Source organism: Populus trichocarpa, chromosome 8 (assembly GCF_000002775.5).
Source record: "Populus trichocarpa isolate Nisqually-1 chromosome 8, P.trichocarpa_v4.1, whole genome shotgun sequence".
NCBI classification, from domain to species: Eukaryota; Viridiplantae; Streptophyta; class Magnoliopsida; order Malpighiales; family Salicaceae; genus Populus; species Populus trichocarpa.
Window position 1 is genome coordinate 11544527 of NC_037292.2, and position 16826 is coordinate 11561352.

General features: G+C 34.1%; 2 protein-coding genes and 1 pseudogene across 2 annotated transcripts; 2 read left to right on the forward strand and 1 right to left on the reverse strand.

The window, feature by feature from the left end:
• Positions 1–2296: 2296 nt before the first annotated feature.
• Positions 2297–3594, reverse strand: LOC7473462 (uncharacterized). The gene has a single exon (XM_002312548.4). The coding sequence runs from the start codon at positions 3176–3178 to the stop codon at positions 2594–2596; it is 585 nt and encodes a 194-aa protein (XP_002312584.1). The 5' UTR covers positions 3179–3594; the 3' UTR covers positions 2297–2593.
• Positions 3595–3832: 238 nt separating this feature from the next.
• Positions 3833–7673, forward strand: LOC18101607 (probable glutathione S-transferase; annotated as a pseudogene).
• Positions 7674–8840: 1167 nt separating this feature from the next.
• On the forward strand, positions 8841–16539 carry LOC7467537 (uncharacterized). The gene is made up of 8 exons (XM_006379838.3): positions 8841–9106; positions 9225–9320; positions 11471–11554; positions 12202–12362; positions 13499–13616; positions 14435–14570; positions 15464–15642; positions 16198–16539. The coding sequence occupies exons 1-8, from the start codon at positions 8912–8914 to the stop codon at positions 16435–16437; spliced, it is 1209 nt and encodes a 402-aa protein (XP_006379900.3). The 5' UTR covers positions 8841–8911; the 3' UTR covers positions 16438–16539.
• Positions 16540–16826: the final 287 nt, after the last annotated feature.

A 16826-nucleotide genomic window follows, 5' to 3' on the forward strand; every position in this document is an offset into this window, starting at 1 on the left:
CAAATTTTATTCCTGCGACACGGTTTGAGAACGAGGCACGTTTCTAAAAAAAAAATTTAAAAAAATTTTGTTAAAATTTAATATGTTTTGTATGTTTTAAATTGTTTTGATGTGCTGATGTCAAAAATAATTTTTTAAAAATAAAAAAATATCATTGACATGCATTTCAGCACAAAAAATTATTTAAAAAGCAACCACAACAACAATATTAATTTAAGCTTGATTTGTCTGTCAGCTGGTTGCTGCAATCTTGAAATGCTTAATTGGAATTGTTGGTAACGAACTTCAGATTCAGAGCATTGCTTCAAACTCTAATTGTATTTTTAAAAGATGTAAATATATTAGACCACTGGGTAAAAAAGTTTAGTTTATAGTATAAAAAAATATTTAAGAGAAATCGAGAGTATACATTTTTAAATCTATAAAATATTATAAAAATAAAACTCAAAATAAAAATGTTTTCAACATAGATATAATAAAAAAAAATTAATATCCATACTGAACATATATTCAAGCTTGTATTATATAAAATCAAAGTCTTAACATGCATATTAATAATACAAATAAGTATACTTAAATTAAAACAAATAAACATATTCACTTATTGAAACATTTTAAAGTATTGAGACTTTTGTTGTTGTCAAAGATAAAAATTATTTGTCTTTAAAGCTTTATTGATCATCGCTCGTACAACTATGTTGTTTGGATTATGTCTTTTAAGATTTTAACACCACTATTTTGGTTTAAATATACTTTTAAATTAAGGTATTTGAACCAAAGTAAAATGACTCAATTATCTCTTAACATAGTGAGCATGAGCTCTAGATTTCTAGGAGAAAAATCAAAACATAAAAAAAGAAAGAAAATCACTTAAAATGAGGTGAGTAAGAGTGTGTAAAAATCTAAAAAATCATTGTTTAATCTTTTCATTCACCCCTTTTTATAATGGATTTTGAAAGATAAAAAATCGAAGAATTAATTCCCACATTATCAACATTTGATTAACTGCTATAGATCAAGAATTAAATATGAACATAGTAATTATAAATTTGTATTTTTTTTAGTTGAGAAAATTATCTAGATCAACAAGGAAGAGATTATTAATATTCATGAGCTAAATTAGACAAACAAGAAGTTGGCCCAAGTGTATATTTCAATTGGAAAAAAAACTTTTTTATGACAAAAAATATTATTTTACAAACTAACATTCACGCGTATGAATTTAAGCTCAAAAGTTATTTTGCCTGGAATATCTCTTTTCTAAAAGTTTAGATGCTTTTTGGACTAAATTTTAACTTTTTAACTACCCATTTTATAAACACTAGTAAAGGTTTTTGCTGCATTGCTCCTGTAGCAGAGTTTGTGTCGATGAACTGCTCTCTTTTCAGGTCTATTGGTTCAGATATTTTAGGGACTGATAGTTTAACTCAGAATAACTAATATAACAAGAATGGCTATTTAACGACAGCGACTATGTAGCAACACGACGTTCCCGTATGTGCATGTACCTTGTCTGCGGGAAGCAACTTTCAGGCGATATTTCATTTGTTTTAACTGCAATGGCTTTAATAGAGAGAAATTATGACTATCTGAAGGTACTTAAAATAAGTTTTTTACTCACTCCTTGATGACAGAATTCTGCGACTCCAGACACAGAAATCAAGTGTCCTGTAACTACCAAAGAATTCGCATAAAGTGTTTTTGGAATCGCTTGGGTGATGTCCTGCTTCCTCTCTCGATCGAATTCCTGAGAAAATGAAGTTTGAATGAAAGAATTTCTTTGACCAAAATCAACCAAAGCAGGAAAAAGTCCTGCATACAAGAGATGTAAAACCCCGAAGCCAAGCAAGCTGAAAATTTAATCCCGCAACTGGTTAGTTCCCTCCATTCTAAGTTGAACAGATTGGAAAGTTCTCTGAACGATGCTACTTTTTTTTTATGAAATAGCACTGTACATTTCTCTGATTCCTCTCCTTGCAAACAAAGCAGATGAAGGAGCGCAATGCAATTCTCATAACAATTAATGGACTGGAAAGACTTCTTCTGCAGATTCTATTTTGCCAAACAAAACTCATAGTTCCAATCCCTCTGTTAATGCTGCACATTTGCAGTATGTGCTGCGAAATTCTTTTGGAAACCAAACAGATGAGAAATAAATGATCTATGTCTTTATATATACACATATACATATATGTATATTTAGTTTTCTAATCTTTCACTTATCTCAGCCTCTGGGAATCGTTGTCTAAGAAAGAAGAAAAAAGGAGAAAAATATGATACAATAAGATCTTCAATCTGTTAGAAATCAATCTCAAAATCAAAAGTTTTATACCTCAAACCAATTGAATACACCATACAATTTAAAGAAGATGCATAATGAATCCCACACAAACTATTTTCATATCCATAATCACACCATTCTGCAGAACATGTCTTCAATTACGAAAGAAAACAAGAATCTACCTCGAATATGTACCTAAGACGTCTAAGATCTGGTTCACGCCATCAAATTTTCCTGCTATTCACACTTTCACGCTTTGTTTTGAGAAATAGTATGAAATACCAACATAAAAATAAAGAATAAAATGACTCTCTAGGCACCCCTAGCCAACCTCTCCTCGTATTCAAGAATTGATTTCTCCTTTTGAAGCTTAATCTCTTCACGAAATTTGTATATAAATTCTTCAGCCCTCTCATCCACTGGCCGCAGCTGCGGTGATCTAGCGACAACTTCTCTCCATGCATCTTCAATGCTATACACGCTCTTCTTCCTTGCCTTGTCTTCTTTTCTTGGGACAACTTTCTCAACAGTCACAGCTTTACCTCCACTACTTGTTTCTGCATGTGCGTGGAAATGCCTGGCAGACATCAAGCTTGGTTCTGAGGCATAGAGGTTGTCTATGTATATAGGCGGTAAGGTATTATGAAGCAGAGTTTTATTGCTGTAACGATGGTTACACTGGCGGCTGCGGCCTCTTGGTTTTGTTATGGAACGTTTCTTGAAGGGAAGAAAGAGACGGCTAGAGCAATAAGCGAGGAGGCGATCGGTGTTGGTTTTGATGACCTTGACTGCTTTAGAAAGGTTGAGATCATGGAGTTTTGATTGCAGCGTCTTGGCGAAGCGTTTCAATGCCTTCTTGGCTGGTTGAAGCTTCTTTGCAAGTCTTGAGCGGGACATTGAGTGTTGAAATCCCTCAGCTACGTGCACTTATGGTCTGCTATGAAAAAAGGAGATCCTACTAGCAGAAGGAGATTTGTAAGGAAGGCTTCACTCAGGTAAACAGAAATTCGGTAAGGTGCATTGGTGTTTATGGAGCGAGGCTTGTGTATTTCCTATATATTGCTCTAGTTTCTCTATTTATTGTGCTGCAAAATGCCGCTCCTCAATCAAGGATGCTAAAAAGATTAACAAGACACAGATGGCTTTGGTAGGGATGATGGCAAGAAATTGGACTTGGAAAATGCATGTAATTTCTTAGTCGAGTGAGTCTTTAACTTTCGGCAGTCTTGGTGGCCCTATTGGGAGCAATCTTGGGTCCTAAGATTACCAAGAGATGACTTAAAGCTGGAGTCCTGTAAAAACTCCTTTTTTTTAGTGCAATGCCACTTCAATGTGGGCCCCGACGCCATTATTGTAATATAAAGTGGATAATTTCGTTGTCGATGGAAATAAAAAAAGGTGGTTGCCTTGTAAGATCTGCTAAACATGTTTCTTAAGGGTATCATGTTCTCATTTCGGAAGATAGTATAGAGACAATTTTTATTTTTATTTTTTAGCAATATTTATTTATTTATTTATTACAAGGCAAATTCATGGGTGAATTATTTACGGATGATTGGTTCCGTCAACGTTGGACTGTATTTTTCAATGGAAAGTAATTTTTTTTTCTTAGAAAAGCTCATCACATGCTACTGAAACTTTTCATTTTCACTTCCTCTGTTACCGCAAAAGTAAACAGAATTTTTTAGCGATATATATATATAATTTTTTTTAATTTATTGATATATAAAATATTTTTTAGAAAAAAATTAAATATAATTTCAAACAAAAAATACTTTAAAAAACAACTATTATTACACACACGTGTATTTAGGATTATGGTAACGGTGGCGGTTAAAAGTATTTTTGCTTAGAAATGCATTAAAATATTTTTAAATTTTTTTTTTTTTAATATCAGTATATAAAAACAATTTTAAAAAACAAAAATATTATTTTAAATAAAAAAAATTTAAATTTAAAAAATAATATAATTTACATCGCGTTTCTAAAAACACTCATAAAAATTACATAAACTGTGTTTTCTAATAGAAAGTATCATTTTAATAGAAAAACCAAGATTATACGGCAAGTGCAATTTCAAAACCAAATAGACATTTAATAAAAAAGGGCATGTTGTAGTTGTTTTCTTAAAAAGTACTTCGAAAGAAGCATCTAGAACAGCATTCAGTTGCCTGTGGTGACAAATAAAGGACATCTCATTCCAAACACCATTCACTCAAAAAGCAAAATTAATTAAATTATTTAAATCAATCTAAATAAAAAATGATTTTGATCATTTATAGGATTGTTGACGGAGAAACGAATACCACCGCGTTGGAATCCGACTTTGGTATACAATTGTATTTGAATTTGAATAATATTGTTGTTTTCTCGTTCGATAGTCGAAATGAACCTAACATGGCCTTGCGAGACATGGTCCGTCCAGCGATGCGAGGATTTCATTTCTCTCCCCTTTCCCGTACAATTTGCGAGGGCATTGCAAGACGCACGCACGCTATTCTTTCCAACTTGTAAAGACTATAAGCTCACCTTTTCCTTAATTTTAATAATTTTTGTTAGGGAAAGGCAATGGCCATTATCTCCCTAGCCCGCTTTCCAGCTTCTAGGACTCTTCAGGAAACGATTTAGACCTAAAACGAGGTCGTATTATAACAGAAATTCACAAACAGGGTGCTCTCAGCAGTATGCTTTCTTTGCAGGCGATGGATAGGCACTAATTTGTTGGACTTGTATGGCTGTATTCGTAGAAACGACCTGTCGTCAATAGTTTCAAATCGATGACACGTCGTGTCAGGCTGTCCAGTGCGTTTATCTAGTGACTTTGATTTGGGTTTGGGGTGTCTTCTATCTCTATTCTCTATCATGAAAGGTCACGAGTGAAAATCGTGTTTTATAAAATTTTAATTTTTTAATTTGAAATTATTTTTTATATATTTTTAAATTATTTTGATGAATTGATATTAAAAATATTTTTTTAAAAAAATATTATTTTCATATATTTCCAAGCAAAATTTACTTTAAAAAACAACAATTATTACAATATAAAACACTACTTAATAATTCTTGAGTGGGTAAGTTTGAGGCTTAGAGAGTTCATGCTGGCTAATTAAATTTGCCTCCCACTGAATCACTTATTTGACAAATTAAATTAATTATGCCAAGTTATTTTCTTAATCCATTTTTTTCTTCATTTTATTAGACGACAAATATACATCACATAAACTATCTCTATAAATAAGACAGTTGTACACACACACACGTATATAATAAATGCCGAGAACGAGTAGAATAGAATAGTCGTTGCTCGGCGGGACGCCTACCTAAACGAAGAAACACAAGAAAGAAAGAAAGGTCCAAGAAAACCACAAATCTCTCGGAATCTTCCCTTGAGCCAATAAAGTTATCGATATTTTTCTCCCCTTTGATTTCTAGGCCCTCGCGTTTGGTGGTGTTAAAAAGAAAACAACTACGATCTACTCTGACTTTGCTTCCTGAAATTCGAATACTAATAACAACTACTATATATTACAACTCTACATATATATATATATATATATATATATATATATATATATATATATATATATATATATATATATATAAAAGAACTAAGCAGCTGAGGAACCAAGAGGTAGCAACTAAGTAAAATCTGATGGCAAGCAGGTAAAACTTTTAGGGTTCTGGGCTAGCCCCTTTGCGCGAAGGGTAGCATGGGCTCTGAAACTTAAGGGTGTTGATTACGAGTACATAGAATGAAGAAGATATATTCAACAAGAGTTCTCAGCTCATAGAGTTAAACCCTGTCCATAAAAAGGTCCCAGTGTTTGTTCATGGCCAGAAAGTGATCGCTGAGTCATTTGTTATTCTTCAAGACTGTTTGAAAATATGCTAATCATAACAGTTTAAAGTGTTTTTTTTAAGAAATATATTAAAATTATTTTTTTTTATTTTTTTAAAATTATTTTTAATATTAATATATTAAAACAATCTAAAAACATAAAAATAATTTTTATTTTAATTTAAAAAATTTAAAATTTTAAAAAACTCGCTTGCAGGAGGCTACAAACACTCCCATAACATGGAAACAATGTCCCCTGATGCCTCAAGATCCTCACGAAAGAGCCATGATACGCTTTTGGACTAAATTTGCTGAAGAGAAGGTGGGTGATTATTGCTTACCATTCTCTTACTTTGTTTATTGCTTGATTTTTAATTTAAGTGGAGCACGTAAGTATTTCACTTAGTTTTTTCTCTCTTTCCTTTTTGTAATATTAGGACTTTATTGCGAGAAAATTCAATTAAAAATAATAAAAGTGAAGTGAGAAAAATGATGTGAGTTTCTCGTTTGGCAACGTGTGCTTTGACACGTCCATGTAATTAAGCATCCAATTAATCTAATAAAAAAAAACTTCTGTAAGAGTTTGCGTTACCAAATACCCATAAATACTCTCATCCTTTTCTTTTCTTTTTTGAGCTAGGAATCTTGAGGGGTTATAAATGTTTGAAAAAAATGTGTTTTATATTGAGCTCAGGTTTTAAGATTAGGTCCAGAGAGTATGGCGTGATGACAAAGGATTTGAGATCTGCACAGCAGATCTCGAATTCGAGTTAGGGCGTGCACCTCTTGTAAGAGCCTGGGACAGCCAGGGTTTTACTCGCTTATTTAGACCCACAAAGTGCGCTTCCCGGAAGGTGAGGTTTTCTCGAATAAAAAAAAAAGATTTTAAGATTAGTATCTAGAAATTTTTATTAAATTATTTGAATATATTAGAGCTAATAGGAGGGGTGCGTGATCACTTAATTTATGCAAGAAAATAATAATTTTGATTGACGTTAACGAACTCAAACACACACACAGATATATATGTGGACTAGACATGATCAGAATTGGGCAATAAATAACTACATTTATTACAAAATAAAAAATTAATATAGTTTATGATTTATATCTCCATGACTTCGATGTGCGATTTATTATAGCTTGGAATATATGACGCCATTTAACTTTCCTATTCTTTTTGAAGATTTTGCATGCTGCATGGAATGCAATGTGCTCCCGAGGAGAGGAAAAGGAAAAGGCAGCAAAACTAACCGTTGACGTCATAGAAAAGATAGAGGGAGAGCTAAAAGGGAAGCAATTCTTTGGAGGAGAGAGCATTGGCTACTTGGACATTGCTCTAGGATGGATGTCTTACTGGCTTCCAGTTTGGGAAGAAGTTGGGTCCATGAAGATAGTAGATCCACTCCAATTTCCGGCGCTAACTTCGTGGATTAAAAATTTTCTCGAGCATCCTGTGATCAAGGACAATTTACCTCCTCGAGACAGGATGATCATTTATTTCCTGAATCGAACCAAAGTGCTTCTAGGCCTCACGGGTGATTTCGGACTTGATGATCATTGGCTATACATGTCGAATATGAGACATCAAGAGAAGGGAACATGCGAGCCAGTTGAACTACAAATTAATTGGTGATTATGTAATATAAATTGAATAATGCTATATATGAGAAAAATTTCTTCTTTTTTTTCCTGCATTTTTTCAGAGACAAGTTACGTTTTATGTAATTTTTCCAACAATTAAATAAATGAAAATAACCATTTAGTAGGTGTCCTAGTGGTAAGAGCTTGGAATCAAGGGATTTGTTCTCCTTGTGGTTGCTAAAATGATGGTCACTGGAGGCTTACATAGTCGTTAACTTCAGGGCCTGTGAGATTAATCGAAGTGCGTGCAAGCTGATCCGGACATTGACGTTAATATAAAAAATAATAAATAAATAAATAAATGAAATTTTAGGAATCGAACTCTGAGTGGCTCTCTTCTTTTTAAACAACCTTATCTTCTTTTCTCCTATTAACATAATTTTAAAAGTAGACCGGGTTTACTTAGGATAAAGTTTAAGTCATGAATAAGAAGGAATAACCTCGATTAATCTAATTTTTTTAAAATCAAAACAATTTCTTATATATATATATATAAATAAATTAACAGGTTGAGGTTGAGTTTTGATCGTGTTTTACTCTGGGTCAACAAGAATGCATGTCGATCCTGTTTTTAACTGGGTTACATCGGGTTTTTTTCTCTCCAACCTAGAGTTCTAAATCAGTCTAGACCCTAAAAAAGTCAAGTTACAAGTTAGTCGAGTGAACGAGTCCATATTTTATAACTATGGTTAAATAGTTCCAAATGTTTGGGTTAAAAAAATAAAGATGTATCCTCATATTAGTTCCTATTTTATTATCTATTTCTCAATTAGGTCCAACCTATTTTCTTATCAATTAGGTCTTTATAATCCAATCAAGTTCTTATGTATAAAATTATTGCAAACATTTGACATAAAGTTTTACTAATTTTGATTAAAAATCACGAATTTTTATTGCATAAATTGCGCAGATTAGATGAGAAACATTGATGGATTTGGATGGAGAACTTATTGGGAATTTATGATACTTAAGGGCCAAATTGATGTAAAAACAAGCTAGAGACCTAAATAAAAATTGGTATATTTGTTGGGGACTAATAAGAGGTTATCCCAAGCATAAAAATCTACAGCATCCCAGAATAAGGCGTTGATAAGGGAAGGAGCGACAAGGCAAAAGAAGCGCCACTTATTTTCTTGGAGAAAGAAATAATGGCTTTCTCCTCCAGCACCTTCTCAACAATCCCTGCATTTCTCTACAAAAGCACTCTCCATGCACCGAATGGTAAAACAAGGCTTAGACCACCCATCACTGCTACGCTCGCAGAGAAGAAGAATACCAACGCCTTACAGTACAGGAAACTTGGAGACTCTGATCTTGAAATCAGCGAAATCACTATGGGAACTGTAAGAACATTTGTTTTCTGGCCACATCTTGTTTTTCTTTTTCGTTTGAAGTTTGTAATGAAGTAATGGTAAATGAGTTTGCCTGTTTCTTCATTTTTTTCCTGCAATGTTGTTTCAGATGACATTTGGGGAACAGAACACAGAGAAAGAAGCTCATGAAATGCTTAGCTATTCATTTGACCATGGAATCAATATTTTTGACACTGCAGAAGCAGTAAGTCCTTTGCTTAACTTTGTTACGTTCGCACTTATGGACATTCTTGACTGGGTCTCTCCAACAAATTTCTGCTTTGTAATCTTTTGTATTGCGTAATAATTTGTTTGTTTGTTTCTCTTTTTTTTGGATAAAACTATGGAAGACAGGATTTTCGTGGCTCCCTTTCTTTATTCCCACTTATAAGGGAAGTGGGCCTAACCGTGTGATGAATTTGAGCTTTGCTTTACCCATGAAGAGAAATAGCTCAGAGAGTGAAGTTCCTTTATCTAATTATTAGGTGCTTCTGTATACTCATTTTCTTAGAGAAAAGTGAAGTACCCCTTTCGTAATTTGTTGGTATAAGAAAAGTTAAGTTTCCGGTTCTTAAGTAATTCATCATCCATTTAAAATTAAATCAGTTCTTAGAGAGATGGGGGCTTCTGGACACTTTTGGTAAATGAATTGTTCTAGAACTAGGTGCTACCACTTAGTGTTTTTAGTTGATGGAATCTTCGAGATTTAAGAATTGACTGCATATAATGGGGAAAGAAATATTGAAATAGGTTTGATGTGGACTCGTTTTTAAGGCCTGCATATGAAATAGAGAAAGAGGAGATTGAAAAGATGAAATCACAGGATGCTACTTAACTGGGAGCAGTGGAAGTCAACTCAATGTCACTAATGGTAAATGCCACTCAATGCAAACAAAGATTGCTCCATACATATTTAATTTAGTCGGAGGATACCTCCATTCTGATCAGTAAATGAACATGCTAATCTTTTTTCTTTCAAACACAAAGATTGCTCTCTACTAGTGATAGATCTTAGTTTATGTAAACTAGGTTGTTACAACCTTTCAAGTATGATAAAGTTTAACTTTTTGTCAAGATTAAGAGTACTAGCTTTAAGGGAACTGAAACAAATAGAAGGAAGGCTTTGTAATCGTGATAAATCCAGTAGAAAAATAGAATCCCTGAATTCTGTAGAAGACAATTTAAAATAGTCTTCTCAGATTGTGTAATAAGCTTTGACAACTTGATAGGAAACTACTCATAAATCCTCTAGAAAACTATGATGAGTGCACTTGTTTGAAGCACTGGAATTTAGACATACCTTTTCAATGGTATATGGCGTTAGTGATGTTTCAAAATTAGTGGAGTTATACTTCTGAATTTGACCTCAGACTCTCAATATGCACAAAAGATTTAGTCCAGTGGAGGCAGCAGACCAAAATCTTCTAATTGTCTTTAATAAGTATGTAAAATCTGCCAAGTGAAACAAACTCCAAGCAAAGAGGAATTTATAATAAATATACCGGATGCATTTGATCAAGTTTAATAAACAAACTCATCATAAGGTTCATACTTACCTTGACCAGGCTCTCTAAATGAAATCCAATTTTTGATCCTTTGCACTTGATAATTCAGTAAAATAAGTTGTCCATCTTACAATATGAAGCCTTGAGATTGGATTGGAAAAGTAGATTTCTTCTTTTGTTGTACAACTTGGATGGATGTCGCTTTGACCATGTGCAAGCATGATAATCATGTTTCATTTAAACTTATGGGTATTGTCTTGATGGCATCTAAATCCTATTCGCATGTGCATCTAAATTAGACATAACAAATGTCCATATGAATTTTTCCCTAGGTGCGAAAAACTTTGCAGATCTCAACATCATGAGCTTCAACCTTTAGGAAAGATCTTAAATGAGTTTTCATTGTGGATGTGGTTACAAAGGGGAAAAGTAAAGACATTGCTGTTCTCTTTCTAATCCAATTTCAAGGCTTTGTTTTGTTAAGGCGATACATAGTATTTTAATGAATCATCAAGTGCCAAGGATAAAAGTTTTTTTTGTCAATTCTTCTTTGCATGCAGTTCCTTTTACTTGAAAGATTTCTCATGTTTTTTTTTTCTGAAAGACGGATGCTCCTACAAGTGTAAAAACAAATACTAAAATGAGAGCGGCCTTTGCCAGATACAAACTCAAAGTTTAATAGGAGCATCTCTAGCAAGCCACTAGACTCAACCTTTTCTGCATGTAAGATTATAAGGTCTTTGTTTTGAAGTTTCGTGTCTCTAGTTTCTGGAGCTTAGTGTTATCTGATCTGTTTTTTTTTATGGTTTTATATATCATTTGAACTAGATGCATACATTTTTTCTTGCAGTATCCTGTTCCGGTGAAGAAGGAGACACAAGGAAGAACAGATCTCTATGTTGGTAACTGGTTGAAGTCTCAACCCCGAGACAAGGTACTTTGTTAAGACACATTACTTGCCAATGTTTCCTTTTTAGAGTTCACGATAGGCACCCCTGATCAAGATTTTAAATGTTCTTTCAAATTCCAGTTTCTTCAATCTCATCAAGTACTTCAATTGATCAAAGCATGTGATTCTTTCCTAATCCTTTGCTTGAATTGCCGTGCTTACTTCTTAGCTAGTGGCAGCAGTTAATTTTCAGTATATGTCTAGGCTTCTAATGGTGCATGTTTTTATGTGTGCTACATTCAATGTCAATGGTAACTGATAATGGTGGATAAAGTTGATACAATATTTGCAGTTAAAAGCTCGAAGCAGATCCATGGTCTTAATTTATGCTGAACATTTACTCCAGAGTTGCTAATTTGATTTGTGATCATGTCCTGTGTTAATTTGATTCCTTTTGATTAATGAGTGATTTTTGTTTTTGCGGTGGTAGAATCTGGAGCTGTGGATAAATTCATGGATTTGTATGTCCGGCTTTGATTAATCACCGAATGTAAAGATAATATCATCAGTAACTTTAGTTTTTTCTTCACCACACAGCTTTCCTGGTCAACACTTGGTTGACTCAAGCTTAAGTACCTAATTTCTTAGTACTTTCAGATCAATGATATATGGTTATCTTTCATTATGCATAGGTTATTTTGGCTACAAAAGTATGTGGGTATTCGGAGAGGTTAAGTTATCTTCGTGGCAATGCTAAGGTTTTGCGGGTTGATGCTGCTAATATTAAAGAGAGTGTGGAGAAAAGCCTCAAGCGCCTTGGCACTGATTACATTGACCTGTTGCAAATCCACTGGTAACTTTGTGTGTTTTTTGTTTTTGTTTTAATGATTTACTCCCTAGCATCTGAAGTTCAGATTTCCTATGACTGGAGGTAATTTATATGATTGAACTTGTTGTTTTGACCCCAAAAGAAGATTTGCAATTACTTTGATTTAAGAATACATGATTAATTTGCTTAGAATATAAACATATGCTGATTACATTTTCACAAGATCTTTAACTGTCCTAGGATATATATTGTGGGATACTTAACTACTGAACCAGGAATATTTTTGGTTTCCAGCTACCTGGAGTCTCACACACCATGCATTGAAATCCCAATAGAACTGGGACAGCCAGTTAGGTTCTCTAGGCAGAGTAGGCATTAGTTTTTAGTTACTTGTTACATATTTATCATATTGGCTAGTCAATCATTTAAATTTCAACTTCCTATATGCTGCTGATTAATGATAGTATGAAACTACCAGATATGGTACTCCTATATGATCACATCTTCTATGAATACATCAAGAGAACTTATGGCAACAGATTTTGCTCTGCTTATATCACTGAAGAGGTTGTACTTTGTCTTAATAAAGAAATTAAGATCTGGGCGTCCCTACAGAAACCGAGTCACTGATCCTCTTATGTTATAGTTTCTTTATTTCAAAAGATTCATAATGCAATAAAAGCCAAAAGCTGGTGCATTTAAATAACAAGGACACATAGAGGAGTACCATCTAAAAGGATCCGCAACATGACATAGTATGAGCATTTTTGCTTGGCCAAGAGCTAGTGCATTTAAATGCCAAGGACAAGTAGAAGAGTACCAAAAGCTGGTGCATTTAAATATCAAGGAAAAATCAGGTATAAAATGGCTTTGATCAAGATTCTTAATGATCCCAAGTGTAAAGTCATATTTTTCCTATATTGTTGGAAACCTTTTTGTTGTGTTGGGATCATTATGCTGTAAAGTTTTATAACAGGACAAACAGTTGACCCTCCTAATTTTTTCTTCTCTCTTTACTTTCCCTCCCTGATGTCTCAACTGTTTGTCCTGTCATATCACTAAGGAATTTCTTATTATACTTGCCAGTTTTCATTCAGAATAAAAGCTATATACCAAAGGAAAACTCTCATCAAATGAGTTGTGGTTTATCTTCAATACAGGCCTGATCGCTATGTACCAGTGTTTGGTGAGTTTTCGTATGATTATTCAAAATGGAGACCAAGTTCGCCATTTGTGGAGCAACTGAAGGCCTTTCAAGACCTGATTGATGAAGGAAAGGTAACTGGTTGCTATACTTTTAACGACTTGTATCTCCCTTATGTGTTAAATACATATATTATGGCACTGTTTTTTGGATAATATGGTGAATTTATACTCTTTTCTTGATGTAATACGGTGAATTTATAAATGATGAGTGCACCAGACATTCAAGGAACACTATAAATGAAAGAAATCTTGAACTGCATTCTGAAATAATAGAAAGGGAAGAGATCACATGTTCAGCTAGTATAAAAGAAATCACTCAAACTGATTATCAATTGAAGAGACTCCTCGAAGAAAACTATCCTGCAGCATCCCACAACGAAGTTAAGAAAACTATCCTTCCTAACTTGTAAAAATTGTTGTGAAGTGAGGCAATTTTTAAAGAATCTGGACTTCTGCTCCATCTTGATGCTCCAAACAAGTGGAGACATAGCACACCTCCACTGCTTGCCTCCCCAAAATCTGTAAAATGCTTCCGAAACAAGTCATTGACACTATCCAGAAATGGAGATAAAGATCTTTGTGTTGGGGTTTTACCAACAACAAAATGGGTAGAGAGGAAGAGAGTCCCACTTACTACCAGTCTTCTAAAGTCTAAACTGCACCTAAACATCCAGGACTCACTGCTGATGAATAACAATCCATGTTATAAGCACTAATCTACTGGCCTGGGAGAGAAGATGGCTCTGACCTCTGAGTTTTCTATCTTAACACTTAGCTTAATCACATGGAGGCAGGTCTTTGTATGACTTATCCCTGTTTTATCTTGCATGAATTTAACATCAATATTTTAGTAACTGCTTGAGAATATGAATGCCTTTGAAATTATTTAGGTACGCTATATTGGTGTTTCAAATGAGACTTCATATGGAGTGATGGAGTTTGTTCATGCAGCCAAAGTTGAAGGATTGCCAAAGATCATCAGTATCCAAAACAGCTATAGTCTGCTAGTTAGGTGTCGTTTTGAAGGTAATTGGTTACTGTTCTTCATATAATTTCAGGTGGAAATCCAAAATGAAGCCCTTTCTGATCTGACACCTGCTGGAGTGAGAATCCACTTTCATTGCTGCATCTAACATAAATTTTAGAATAGAAGATCCTGTTATCTCACTCCAGCTTTTCTATTTCACTAACTACTTGTCACCTTAATTCTCTTTCTTGGGCAAGGCATTTTTGTACACATAGAACCCAATTCTTCCTCACATGTCTAGTACCATGCCCTCTGTAGCTCTAGAACTTGGTTACCAGTTCTCATCGATGTCTGCTGGCCTCATTTATCTGCTATCTGTGTTAAGTAAATTTTTCTCAATTGTTTCTCGTAGTACTTTTTTTCCAGATTTTCTTCATGCCTTTAAAGCTTCTAGAGAAACCCTTTAACGGTTTTGCAGTTGAGGCCAATGCTTTTCTAATTTCATCAATAATGCTTGGGATGCAAACTGAGCTTTGAGCAGCAAAAATAGTTTAGAGGAGGTGATTACAAGAGGAAGTTTCATGTTTCCAGACTGAAAGTATTTGATTGTTTATCAGATAACCTGATATGCACATCTTGTTTCAGTAGCTGGCTACAATGTCATGTTGCTATGCTGGGATTGAAGTTCAATGCCTCACAATTTGAATTTGTTCTCAAAATTTTAATTCCTTGCTTTTGGCTTTGATTTCATTCTAATAAATAATTAATACATGTCAAGCTGTGTTTATTCTGTCCCTTGTTTAATAAACTAATAAAGTTGGTAGAATTGGGAGTTTTCCCCCCCACTAATAAATTAATTCTAAGTTTTACTTGGAGAAAGCAATAGACAAGTTGTACTTGTTTGGATGCTTGTTTGAAGGCCAATGTAATTATGTCTCCTTGGTTATTGCAGTTGATCTCCTTGAAGTCTGCCACCCAAAAAATTACAACATTGGCTTGCTTGCTTACTCTCCATTGGGTAGTGGCATGCTGAGTGGGAAGTATTTGGATGTTAACTCCGAGGCTGCAAAGAAAGGAAGGCTGAACCTCTTCCCTGGCTACATGGAAAGATACAAAAATTCACTCTCCAGGGTATGCTATAATCTAAATGTTTCTATAGATTGCAATGGACAGTTTTGAGCATGTTTCGGACTCATTGATATACAAATGCAGAGAAAGCACGGTTGACTCTGTTGTTAGGGCGGAAGCAATCTCTGTTATGAGAAACTAAGTGGTCTAAATTCTATTGTCAGAAAAATCAGAAAAAAGTATTAGTGGCACTCTGTGTAGGGGTTGAGAACTAGTTGAATTGTTGGACTTTGTCTTTTACAATCTTGTTTTATTTTTAGTTTTACTAGACTAGTTTACAAAAACATTGCTCTTTGAGATTTTTCGTGCTCTTGGTAAAAAAGATCCTGAACAATGTCGTACTTCCACATATACACTAGAAGTCAGAGGGCAATCAAACACACACACACACATATAGAAATCCATGAGCAGGAACATTTCTCGCAGGTTATCGTATATTTAAGATGTATGACTATTTTGGAATCTGTTTTTTGACTGCATTTAGTTGATTGCTTTGAACATCAAGTTGTATCTATCACAGCTAGTTTGTTTTTGTGCTCAATGTTCCTTGCGTCTCAGGAAGCAACCGTACAGTATATTGAATTGGCCAAGAAGCATGGTCTAACTCCAGTTGAGCTTGCCCTTGGATTCGTTCGAGACCGTCCATTTGTGACAAGTTCAATCATTGGCTCAACTTCTCTTGAGCAACTAAAAGAAGATATCGATGCTATTATGACAGCCCCGCGACCTCTGCCAGCTGAACTAACTGCAGATATTGAAACTATTTTCAAGAGATACAAAGATCCGTCCATCATTTAACTGTTGTTGCCTTAAGAGTCTGTTATAATCTTTTATGCAAAATTTCCCATGTAAAAATACAGCTCTCTTCATTTTTATTTCAATACAAATTCATTTTCTTTATACTTGTTGCATCTCATATGCAGAAAGGCCACAGATCATGAAAGAAGACCATGAGGGAGTAGATCAGATGCCGAGGTTGACTCTTCAAAGATTAAACATATATTGTCATATTATCACTATACAAGCATTTATCGAGGCCAGGGAAAAAAGAACACTTGATATGAAACAATCGAGTATTAGCTCAACAAAGCTTTCTACCATTTTTTCTCCATACGTTAAGAACAATAACAGGTGTTTAATATTTATGAATTTAACAGTGCTAACTTAAATACAAATATGTTTATGCT